The sequence below is a fragment of the Mercenaria mercenaria genome, chromosome 7 (assembly GCF_021730395.1).
Source record: "Mercenaria mercenaria strain notata chromosome 7, MADL_Memer_1, whole genome shotgun sequence".
Taxonomy (NCBI): domain Eukaryota; kingdom Metazoa; phylum Mollusca; class Bivalvia; order Venerida; family Veneridae; genus Mercenaria; species Mercenaria mercenaria.
Genome location: NC_069367.1, coordinates 63306945 through 63320165, shown reverse-complemented (window position 1 = coordinate 63320165; position 13221 = coordinate 63306945). Strand labels below are relative to the sequence as shown.

Here is a 13221-nt window from a genome sequence, read left to right as displayed (position 1 = left end):
ACTCCACAGTAATAAAAGTGACCAATGAAATTTGGACAATTAGGAACATATTGGGCATGAAAGTGGGAGATCAATACAACACTGTAAATGTGGTATGGACATAAAGTATGATGGTGCAAGTACTGAAATCCAAGCCCCTTGAAGGAGTAATAGATCAAAAGAAACTGTAGTCCATTCTGTAATTGCCCATGTCAGAGAAGGGTTTTTACCTTTCCAAAAGCAGCTGTTATTCATCATAATCAAAACCTAGTACATATTTATCATTCTGTTCTCAAATCTCATGACTTAAATCACATGTTTATAGAAAATTAATCATTTCATTCAGCATGCTACAGCTTCTTTTTCACATCTGTAGTTCACTGATCAAGAAATCTGAAATACAGAAAAAAGTTACAAATATCCAGCCATTAAATAAGTCTGAACAGTTTTTTTCCCTTACTCTCAATTTCTCATATTGCTCAGGACACTAACCTTGACATCTCCTTTTAAGTACAATTATTGTACTTATAGCTAGGTTTGAAAACCAGTCACAAAACTTTAGCTTTTGATTGGTTGTTTCCACTCAGAGTTTAAAAATTGACCAATGATAAGTTTACATTCTTAGTCTGGTCTTCAAACATAGCTTTTGTATCCTTGAATGTTGCCATCTAGGAAGGCATAAATTGTCATGGCTCAACAAGGCTTGAACAATTAGGAACAGTATTACCTACTTCCATTGTGACATGATAGCTTTAGTAGCTTCTGGCCAAGAGGGCAGTTAGATATGTAATTATTAACTGCATTAAAGATTTTTTTTACTTTTAGGATACATGAACTTAATTTTTTCAAGATTCAGCTTGAATAAGAAGGCAAAGAAATTTATGACCAGGTTCTACTTTTCTATGCCTTCTTTTCATTAATATCACACACGTATCATTCACTCCACATGTATAGTGATTGAAAACATGCATGTCTCCACTACCATAAACATTACTCAAGTAGTTTCTGCAAGATTTTTTTTATCTTTTCCTGGTTGTTATTACCTCCCTACTCATTACCTCAGTGATATATTGATGTTTCCTGCTAGCTTCTGGTAATATATTTCAAGTGCCTTAATGACTACTAAAATGTGCTAACTTAAATAATTAAAATTAGTCCTCTTTTGAAGAAATCTGAAAATATCTTAAAATAAAAACAGTTCTTTTTTAAATGATGAATTAACAATTTTGCTCTTCAAAAACAGATGTGTTTTATTAACATTTTGCAACAGTCATCTCGTCCTTAAGTATCCCCTATTTAACAACCTAAAACTTCAATTTGTATGTACAGTCAAACCTGTCTATGAAGACCATCCTTGGGAGAACCAAAGACCACATTTATTGGGAGTTGGTCTTCATTCGCATGTTAAAATACACTGTAAATGTTAAAATTGGAGACAAAACAGGAGGTCTTTAGAGCCAGGTGGTCTCTGTTCAGAGGTGGTCTTTAACACAAGTTTGACTGTAGTTGCAACAGTGATAGTATGACAGCAAAGTGGAAGGTAATTTCTACCAAAACATTTCTGTCCCCTGAGACTGCCCCCTCCCACCACTAATGATCTTTTACAAGTTTTTGTCCATCTACTAGTGCACAGAAGATGACCTTTCTTAGTAGTACAACTGGAAAATCCTTGTAGGAGATCCACTCCTGGTGCCTGTCAATAGACTCCAAACAAACTCAATCAATTAAAGACCAAAAGTGAACAATCCACATTTCACAAGCCTTACTGGCATCACATGAGCTTAACACTTAACACAAAGCTCAGGGTAGTAATTATACAACAATTCTTGTTTCTACTGGTAATCTTATCAAGAAATTTTCAGGATTACAAAGGTTCATGAACTGTTTCTTTCTACTTCACTGCTTAATTTTTGATTTTCCTAAAGAAGCAAAAGAATAATCAAAGCTGCAAAATGACAAGCATAATGAACCCATCAATAACCCTCAGTTATTTTTTTCAAAGGGCTACTTCAAAGTCTTTCTCCGAATTTGGGAGAAAAAATTGTCACTGGCTTACAGTCTATCTGCTGAAAAGACGCTCATGATTCATGAGGTTTCTATCCAATTAAGCAGAAAGATTCGATCTTTGCGCATCATGTATGCGACAATGCCATCATGTAAGCGACAATGAATGAAGGAAAGACGGTATTAGCAGAGATTGTGTCAACTTAGGACACATCGTGTCAACTCCATACTGTCGTGATTCACGATACAAGGTCCTTAATTAGCCAAGCTGAATACTGACTCATGGCCCTTAATTAGTGGAACTGGATATTGACTCTTGCCACAAACAAATTTAATACCATCAGTTCGCAGGCAGTTAATGATTCTGAAATGAAGTTTTCATGTAAAGGATTGTGTGTATTTGCACTAAGTTTAATGCTATTTTTCAGCCATATTTTATGTAGTTTTGTAAATTATATAAGGGACAATTTCCTTAAATATGAATAAAAACATCTTTGAAAATGCTTCCCTACAGCAGATATTGACAAATCAAAACATATGACATGTGGTCAATCAGATTTTAGAAGTCTTGAATTTTTTAAAATTCATTTTGAAATGGAAGTATAAACAGCAGTGTGCCGCGAGTGAGCAACCAGTGCTGAGAGAGCATGCTTACAGTCATGCATATGAAAGATTCCCTGCAACAAAACTATAAACTTGCATTGTCTCATTATATTTTAAATTTTGACAGTACTTCTTATAGGAACAAGATGGGTATCTGCTCTGTTATTTAATTCAGATTCTGTTTGATATTTCATGTTTTTTTTTTTACTTAAAAGATAACACTGATCCCTTTTTAATCTGTTTAGATTAAATTTCGTGGACTGAAATAGCTCAAAGTCCACAAAAAGCAGTCCTCTAAAATATCAACAATTTAACTGCAACCATCTAAAACCACTATTTAAAGATTTGCTCTTTATTTTTCCATCTTCTTTTCCAGCAATTTGATTTAACAGCTTTCGTTTAGATTTTATACCCTCTATCTATTTTCATTGCACAAGTTTTGCGGAGGAGAAAAAAGCACAGATCAATGGCAATAACATGCTGCGGCCTCGGAAAAACAAAACCAATTTGATTCCATTACCTCACTGTGCCATTTTGTCATTTCTTTAAGTAGTTATACTTGTTTTTCATTATAAGCATTTTGGGAAAGCGTAATAGAATATTTTCCCATATGAAGTCCTGCGATAGATTGCGAGTAATTTCCACTGAGACAGAAATGGGCAACACTAGAAACACAACCACAAGTAGAGAAGAATGTCTGAATGAAATGTCAACATTTGATACACTAAATCATCCATGTACTTACCTTCTATCATAATTACTAAGAAAAATGTAAACCAATGGATACAGGAGGTCATATAATATCTAAAAGGTCAACATCTAAGTGTGGAAGCTGAGATGCTTTGATCAATTTAATATGAACAAACTGCTTATTTGGCAGAAGTGGTAGCACTTCACTAGCTGAATTATTCACATGGGAATAAATTTGACAACAAAAATCACGTGACAGTTTGCACGTAATGATTTTTGTTTGTTATTTTCCTGTGAAAAGTTATGTTTACTAAAGAGTAGAACTACAGTATTTTTTAATTAAATTTATAATATCCATTTTAAAATTCTGACATTATTAGTCAAACTTTGTTACTGTGTTATGTATTCTATACAGATTCTGCATTAAAAGTGTTTGTTTTTTTCATGAAAGTACATGCAGCTGATTTTGTTTATCAAGCCCATAATTCATCTTCTGGAATTTTCCAGACTCTTAGATGAGAAATTTCCTTAGATTTAAACACAATATGGTGATTAATTATTCGAACACATGCCGCTGTATCAGCGGCAGTTCATTATTCCCCTAACTGGATTACATACACCATACAGTGGCAAGTGTGTCCCTAATTTACATGTCTAATTATCATTGATTAATCCATAATCACAAATTACCATCTTGGCCCTTCAGTTGGCTTGTGAAATTTTAATATAACTATTCAGAGTGCTTCATCTCCATGCACTTTTTGCCAATTAAAGCATGTCGATTGAAGTGTTCTGCAGGACTTTCAAATATGCAGCTGCTGCTTCTTTCTTAAAATCATGTTCTATCTCTTAACATCTTTACAGACTTCAGCTAACAAAATTCCATGACTTTTCCATGACGTGTTTTAGTTTTCCATAAAATTTTACACACAGCTAGACAGGGACAAAAAACAAAACGAGAGGGTTCTACAGGACCTGTATCGCTCACCTGACCTGCTTCTTAACCCCAGATAACCTAGTAATTAACTTAATTGGCCTAGATTTCATTAAAACAAACATTCTGACCATATTGTAAGTAAATAACAGTAATGATGAACCAAGTTTTTCAATGATTTGACCTAGTCACCTAGTTTTTACCCCAGTGACCCAGTTACAAACAAGATCAGGTAGATGTGGCTTCTTTAGACTGGCATCAGTCGTTAGAGTCATTGAATGTAAAGCACCTGGCCATAAAATCAATCCTCTCTGATACCACTTTCTAAAAAAATTTACAATATCTCTTGCCTCTGTCTCTGTTGAGATGAGCCTAGAGAGAAAATGTTTTTCTGAGAAAATAATTTAGTGTCAGTGTGAAGAAATTAATATTATTACATACTATTTGATCTCAACAGACTTTGTAAGTCTATGGCTTCTTGAACATTACTGTCTATGATTTGACCTAGTGGCCTACTTTTTTATCTTGTATAATGCAGTTTCAAACCTGTTCTAGACTTAAACCATAGAGACAAGTTTCAATGAAGATCATCAAGATGATCATCAAAGCAATATGTTTGTGCAGTTTCAATCCATTCTGAGATTCAAAATTGCATACAAAAGTGCAAGCAAACAGTTGAAAACATGGCATAACTCTGTAAAAATACAAAATATAGCAAGAAATCTGTGCAGTGCATGTCAGAATATTACGGTGAACAATTGCATGAAGTTTAAATGCCTTCCATTAAGTGGTTACTAAGATACCAGCTCATAATTATATTAAAACTTAAACAAATCAGGACACAAACACAGACATGAGTGCAATAGAGCTCTATCTTTTCTTTGAATAATTGAGCTAAAATATATATTAAAATCAAAAGTATGGAATCACAGTTCAAGTTGTTTCCTGAATGGGACATATTCCAAATGCTTGACTATAACAGACACCTGGAACATATTGTTCCTGTATCTCAGCTGGTAGATATCTGCATGCATCCAGATCATTGATGTGCAAACATAAATCTTCATGTAAGGTATGCACTGGGAATTCATTTATATGATAATAAAATTTTACCACATTTTCTTTGGTGTCCCCCACACGTTTTTCTTCCACGCCCCTTAGTTTTATTCTAATATATCTATTTTGACTGGGTGTAGTTATAAAATTAAGTTTTGTCATAAATCATTTGAACTCCTGCTTGTTGCCAACGTTGGAGACTTAATCTTAACTAACATTCAAAAACTGACAAGCTGGAAGCATATTTTACAGGCATTTTTTTTATGCCTGATTTATGTTTTCAAAAACTTCTCTAAAATTTTACATCTGCCCCAAAACAAAGGTACGTTCTAATTAGTGCTTCCTGTCAGAGTGAACACGATGAACCTAAACATGCAGTGTTCCGTACTAACTGCTTGACCTGATTCTTTAATTAGTAACATAAAGCCCTGTACAGCTGCAACATACAACATGTTGATGGCCACAAGTGAAAAATTCTACTCAACTCTCTTAAAGTGCACTCTCAATTTAATACAATGAACTAGTGTTCAGAGTAAAAATGTGGCTCAAACTCTTAGTCTCTAGTTTGGTTATTCAAATCACTCATATAACAGGAAAGCAGACATAGTAATTGTGAGCCAAAACCATTTCAAAGGAGGCATATAAATTTTGTAACACCACTAGGAACATTTTCTCTATTTTTAGCAGCAGCATGGAATTTGTGCAGATTTTTCTTTAAACAAAATACTCATGCTGTCCACAGATACTTTGACATACAAATCCTCCAAACAGAGGTGGGGAAGTGCTTGCACCTTGGCATCAGACAAATTATAGAGGCTGCTATTTACAGTCCTAAACTGACCTTACGGTCACCTTGAATAAGCGGTATAGTATACATTACGTGTGTACTTGATTCCTCTACATGAAAAGAATGTAATAAATTTTAACCCAACAATTTTAATAAACATAAGATTTAGTTCTTACATGGCTTTAATATGTATAACGTAATTCTATGTCCTAAATTTGAACACTTTTGGGCACTTGTTAACCTTTAGCCTGCTAGCAGCAAGTTATTCTGCCTTTGAAACCAGCGCAGGCCAAGATCATCCTGCACATCCATGCAGTCTGATCATGGTCTGCACTGTTCACTACTCAGTTTGTAAATTTTCAGTGAACACCCCTTGGAATAATAAATGGTACTGCCCAAATTGAATGATGGACAAGTTCATTCTAGAAATTTAGCAGGGTAAGGATTAAAACAAGGAATGAAATACATCTTACATGTCTGCAGACTCTTATATTAAGTATGAAAGCACAAATTCTCTTATATCTTACCACCAGAACAACAATCGACCATTCTAAAACACAGGTCAAGTTCTCTGGTATTTCTATCATTCATCAGCCATCAAATAAGGAAATATATAATATGACAAGACTGTGTATTCTGTCCATGACTGACTGGCTTATTTATCCTAGATAATTACACTAATTATATGTCATCTGCTGGCTACTGAGCCATTCATCTATCCTAGCTCCTCTCTGCATATTTACCCTTCAATGATGAAGAATGTCTTCACAAACTGCCACAATCTCTATAATTACCAACATTTGAGTGATTACTAGCAGTGAAGATGGTTTAAAGATGATCCCCTACCATTACAGTATAGAAATTATGGGTGTTTAAACGAAAAGGCAAAAATATTTACTTTTACTATTGTTGAAATATAACACATATTTTCAATGCATCTGTTTTTCACTGAAGACAGACATACTTTTTATACAGTAAGACATATTTTCTGTATTTTCACTGATTTTCTGTAATTATTTAAATATTCTTGGGCAGTAACTAGAAGTTGGGTTAAGAGCAGACAGGTCCTAAGAAATATTACTAGATATAAGTAAAATTGCAAAGCTTGCTATTAAACTTTATCTGAATGCAACAACAATGTCAACATCTGGGCGAGTTCAATGGCCCTCATTATTATTAATAGTCCAAGTTAAAAAAAGCAAAAACATTTTACTTTTATTTTAGACTAACTTATTATAACTTTCTTTACTTTTATTTTTAGACTAGCCTAGTATGTTTTCCTTTAATCTACATACATCTTTTTTATAAATATACAAAAAAGGAAAATTATAAATAAAACTGTAACTGGATTTGTTATAACAAAGTTATAAATAAAACTAGAACTGGATTTGTCAAAACAAAATTATAAATAAAACTTAAGTCTCTTAATATCTCTGCAATTGCTCCAGATGCTTAATTCATCTGACTTTATGTGTGAAAAAGGATAACTATTGTTTTACTTCAAAATATTTCTTACAGAGTTACTTTTCTTTATCTTTACCAGCCAATAAAGTATTTCCAATGCAGACAAACAGTTCACATCACCACAATCATAGTGTACCATAAAAACCATCAATGAATACACCATCCTAGCATTATCTGTTCTTGTTTTGAATGCAATTTATATTGTAAATACAAAAGCTCGTTTTCAAGTAAAACGAGAATATAATATTTCAATTTAATTAAACATCTTATTGATTATAGAATTCAGTTTCCTCGGGGAAATTAATATTGCGTCCTGTAATATATCAACCAAGTCTGTCTGTACTTGCTCGCTGAGGTACTGATTACTGTCAATACAGCAAAAAACAACAATATTTCTTGAGAAAATGAGAACCCTTCTGCATTAAAAATACATGTGTTCTGTCCTGCATAATGATAAATGCTTCAGTCTTAGCCCTGCAATGAATTATCAAATCACCAAATAAAAATCCCTCGCCCAGACTAATTGGTAGGGAGATCAATCGCACTTGAAAGAAGGAAGTAATTATAAAGACAGAAAGGCGCAATTACAGGTTTTTCATTCAACTGAACTATCCTGAAAATAATGAATAAATCAAATTATCAAAATCAATAATCACTTTGATGCCAACCATTACAAAACCATTTAATTCAGTTGGAACAACATTTGTTCATGTTTCAGTAAGACCGTCAATTTCAAGAGAAAATAAATTTATCCATTTCAAAATTTTAAAGGCCCTTGAATTTTAAAGGCTGTAATTTGGATTGAGAAAACCATCTAATCCAAAAATTTTAGTCGTTCATGAATAGCAATGATTTTACAGTAATTGTTATTCAAGGTCAGCTACTTTAATTCAGTTTTTATTTTTATTCAAATAACTGTTCATTTCTAGTGCTTAATGACAGTTATGTTATTGACTGCATACAAGAAGATTTTGGTACAAGCAGAATTTACTGCACCACTCACATTACCAATTTGAAATTTGTAGTAACTGCCCGAGGATTCAAAATTAATCTATTTTTACTTCTGTAATTTCAGTGTCTTGTGCTGCACTGAAGATAATTAAAGTTTGTCCCTAAAGCAAATAAAAAATTTGATGAAAATTCAAGAAAGTGTTTGTTGTAATTTTCCTCATTCAGTGCAATTTTATTAAGAACAAATTTAAAGCTCTCCTTAGAAAACAATCAAAACTTCTCTCAAAAATCCCTATCCCAACATCAATAAAAGGTTGTCTGATTATTATAGTGTCATCTTGAACAGGCCAGCCATTTTGTCTAATGCCTTGTACACATTTACCTCCCAAATCTTGTCTTAAATGCCAGGCATCAGGCAACCAGTAACTGTTCTTTAACTGGCATCTCACCAAGAGGTCACACAGGAAACAGGCACCTTAAGGGATTCAAACTCTTGACCTTCCACTCCCAAGGCTGATGCCTTAATCGCTGGGCCATGTTTAAAAAAAGTTTTGTATATCTGAGCAAACAAAATTTCATGATCTGTCCAATAGTAGAATACATTACTAGGGCTGTGACAATTTTGGATTTTTTTTTATCACTATTACCTTTTATTTTTTTCATGATTCTACAAGAATTTGTTTTCAATAAGGAGGGGACCAAATACTAAATTAATATTTGAATATTAATATTATAATTTATTCGAATATATTCAAGTATTTGTATACAAATGCAATAATTTTGCTATCCCATTACTGGCATCCAAAACTGCTAACAGTTCAACCATTATCATTTACATTACTAAGATAATGTTCACTTATAACAGAAATCTAAATCCTTCAAAACTTTCCTGATTGTTCATCGAAGGATACATTTCAGACAGAAAATAAGTACCCACATTATTAATGCCTGTAATGTATTTTCATGCAAATGAATTGATAGTGACTTTCTATACTAGTATTTTAGTGCAAGTAAGATGTTCGTCAACTAGATGTAGAACTGAAGTTCTAACAACGCGATCAGTTGCCTTGGGAAATAATTTCTATTGTATATTTGTTCCTATCCTCAGTGTTGCAGAATTTCTTTTGCATATTCATAAAGAAAAAAAACTGTAGGCGTTTTTAAACCCTTCTGAAATAAACTTGAAATTTAGCATCCAAAGTCACCACTGCCCTAGTATGGTTTAGCATAAACATCTTAACATATATCATATCAGCTATAACATCACTACCAAAACTCAACATAAATTTCACACAAAAATCTACCTCAAATCCCTCTTCTCAGCATTTTTTTTAAAATCATAGAGTATTCAAATTTATGGAAATGTTCTTCACAAATGAGGGTACAATTCGAAACTATGGTGTATCTTTTGGCAACATCTGTAAGAAACTGTTAGGTTGTACCCCATTTTCAACAACAATAACATTCTTTATTCGCCTAATGGTATACACAATGTTTTGCCTTTGATTTAAAATCCTAAATCAAAAACTTTTCACTAGATTACCAGCCCTCTCTACTGTAGTACAAGAACTTACCCTTCGTAGAACAAGCGTGCCGTCGTCATCATCGTCTCGGTCTCGAAGGTCACGGTTTCTGTTCTCTCTATTCCTCTCCTGTTCATGGCGGGAAACTGGGCTAGGCCCTGGTGGGGTTTCTACTTCTGAAAATGGAATTTTATCATAATCATCAACTTTGTCTCAGTTCATAAAATGAAGAGCATTCTGTGACTGTATAGCAAGATGAATCAATGCACTAATAATGCAGATCATAGAGTCACTCAACACTCAAAACTAATTTGTTTTTATTGGCTTAAATATCACATATTCTATACAGACTTTTCAGCTTTAAATGCAAACACCCTCAGGGTTTTATTTCAGGCTTATGACAAGATCTGTAAACATGCTACAAGCCAGCTGCATAGCTTGCTCACATAAAACAACTCTACAATCAAGTCTAAGCTGCAAAGCTTGACTTGACTCACAGTAGTGAAAGGCAAGTGATGAAAAGTTCATATTATTAGGATCTATGCCATAAAGACTTCTATTCAACCACAATCTACTTGTAAATTTTTCATTTGGCATTTTTTCAGACAATACCTGGCATGACCAGATTCCAAACAAAAATGCAGACATGTTATATCTGTAGGCTGAGATATAGTTTGTTTATTACGGGTTTATCACAATTTGCAACAGTATTTCAGTTTTGTCAGCCACAGACAGATTACCTTATCAGTATTCCTATATAATGGACCAGATCTGAACTTTTCTCTACATGTAACTGATGACTTTCCAGTGTGATTCAAAGGTGAAGGACAAATGACTTCAGAAATACCTACTCCAATCAAATCTTAAGAGAGAGCATTGGCATAAAATCATGAAGTATAGTGCTCCATGTCCTGAACCAACAGGGCAGGCAACATGAAGTGTTATTCCGTTGTTATGTTTATGGAAAAGAAAATCTACTGTAATACAAAAGAACATTCAATATATAATCTGTCACTTACCTTCATGTACAACCATGGAAGACAAAGTTTCTAGAGTATCTTTATTGTATCCTTCTGGTGGCCTGAAATTCAAACAAATATTCGCTGATCACTCATCAAGTTCAAAGCAGTTTACTAAATATTCCAACTCTTGGCAAACTGGAACTTAAATACACTAACATTTCTTGAATAATGAAACAACAGAAAATCACTGTAACAAGTGAAGAGTTTTAAGCTGTGGGAGATTGAATTTTCCAAGAAACCTCCCAGTATGGAACCAGTTCTCCCTGGTTTGTTGCTTTGTACTAAACTAATGTTACTACTAAACAGTTACAGAAAATGGAAGTTACCACTCTGAGCATGGGTGGCCTTGGTTTCAATCCTAGGCAATGCTATACCAAAGACCTGAAAAACAGTACTGGCAGCTCCTTTGCTTGGCACCCAGTAATTAAAGGATAGTAGCAGGAGGTAATATAAGCTAAGGTATATATTATCTGCTACTGTTTACCTAGTTGACTGAACAACAGCTTTATACATGTAGCTCATGTCCATTCTTAATCATATGTTCACATGAATTATTAATCATACTTCTTCTCATTTGCACCATTTAGTGTCCAATGCAAAATAAAAGTGAAATAGAAAACATTTTTTATCCCCGATATCCTCTGATGATATGAGTAAATTATTTGCAAGACGGTTTCCAAGATACTTAGACACTAACAAGAATCAATAATTTGTGTAACTTACAGTGGACGAGCTGGTTCCGAAGCCAGCAGGGTACCGTCCCGATTTATCACTACTTCCTCTTCTTCCTCCTCCTCCTCATCACTGTTGTCATCAGGAACCAGCACAGTACGTGCAGGTGGTCGAATCTCTGCTCCGAGCTCATTCAGCTGAGCTGCTAGCAAGTCAAGATCCTGTAACAAGAACATCATCCTGGGTACTTATGTCACAAATTTTGAAACCAAAAACTTAAATGTTCAGTACATGTGTAGCAATATTACAGTAATTTACTTAATCAACAAGTAACTGACAACTTCCCTACCTTCAGCTAGGATGGAGGATAAATTATTTCACATTTTCAGTCAAATCATTACTGAGAACATACATGCCTCCCCTGCGGATCAAACTAATGGCCTCATGAAAGAGGTTTGTTTGTAATGAATACAAGACAACTTTAAATATAAGCTAAGACATGAATTATCGAAGACATCAAACAAATGTATATAATACACACCTCTGGTTTATTTGAAGGTGGACGATAATTTCGTGCTTCTGGATGAGGTGACCCCTGGTGTTGACCCCTGGAATCTGGAATCACTAGACCATGAAAACAAACAGAAACAATATCCACTACACTAAAGCAGCTAAGCTACAACAAGCACAGCAAACAACAAATACACCCTGTTACTCCTATCAGACACATGGCCATTACAATGTTAAATTACAATTACATTTTGGCTATGATTCAGCTTGATTAAAAAGTTGAAACTTATTTTCCATTACTTTTGGTGACATGATTACTAAATTACTAAAACCTAATGTCTGACAGTAGTAACAAAGGTTCAATGCAATTCATTCTTCAAGTTCATGAGACTATGACTATGACTATTTTACACATCATCCAAATTAGGTACATACAATTATTAACTCATTAACTAATAAATACAAAGAAACATATAAATGACAAGGAGTTAATACATATCAAAGGTAAGTAAAAAATAAAAGTGTTTCAGTAAACTTTCAAAGACAATAACACAAATTAAGGAGAAAGTAATTTTCGAAATAAATTTCCTGAAATGAAAGCTCAAAAATATTCTTCTGCTGAACAGCAGCTCAAAAAAAATTATACCGTGCTTAATTCTGAACACCAATTTAAATAACGTTTGTGAGTGAAGTCAATTTTTCTCTTTAATTTTAAAGCAGCAGTGCTAGATTTAAGTCAGTTTGATTTTTTGAAAATTTTCAAATCCTATCTATTACCTGGTGTGTTCTAGTCACTGTATAATTCTAAAAACATACATGCAGAAAAAACTAGTAAAGCTCTTTTGCATTAATCACAAAATACAAATTTTCAAAATGAAATAGAAGTAATTTAACTTTACTTATTGTACTTATTCAATATTAACTTCAGTCATTGTAGATGTTACTATTTGATATTGTGATGTGCATTTGGATGCATGCCACTTTTTATACAAATGAGCCGTGCCATGGGAAAACCAACATAGTGGG

At 33.6% G+C, this 13221-nt stretch overlaps 1 protein-coding gene across 7 annotated transcripts in view; it reads right to left on the bottom strand.

Moving 5' to 3' along the window:
- The window catches only part of LOC123554056 (mitogen-activated protein kinase kinase kinase kinase 4-like), a 105897-nt gene that overhangs the window by 54112 nt on the left and 38564 nt on the right, over nt 1-13221 (bottom strand). For 5 of the 7 annotated variants that reach the window (XM_045343928.2, XM_053548526.1, XM_053548527.1 and 2 more), the window contains 4 exons: nt 12227-12309; nt 11737-11906; nt 11011-11072; nt 10043-10167 (listed from right to left, as the gene is read on the bottom strand). In XM_045343928.2, coding sequence (XP_045199863.2) covers nt 10043-10167; nt 11011-11072; nt 11737-11906; nt 12227-12309 — 440 coding nt within the window. The remainder of the gene's footprint in view (nt 1-10042; nt 10168-11010; nt 11073-11736; nt 11907-12226; nt 12310-13221) is intronic. The other 2 variants (XM_053548524.1, XM_053548530.1) reach the window with 1 other exon arrangement.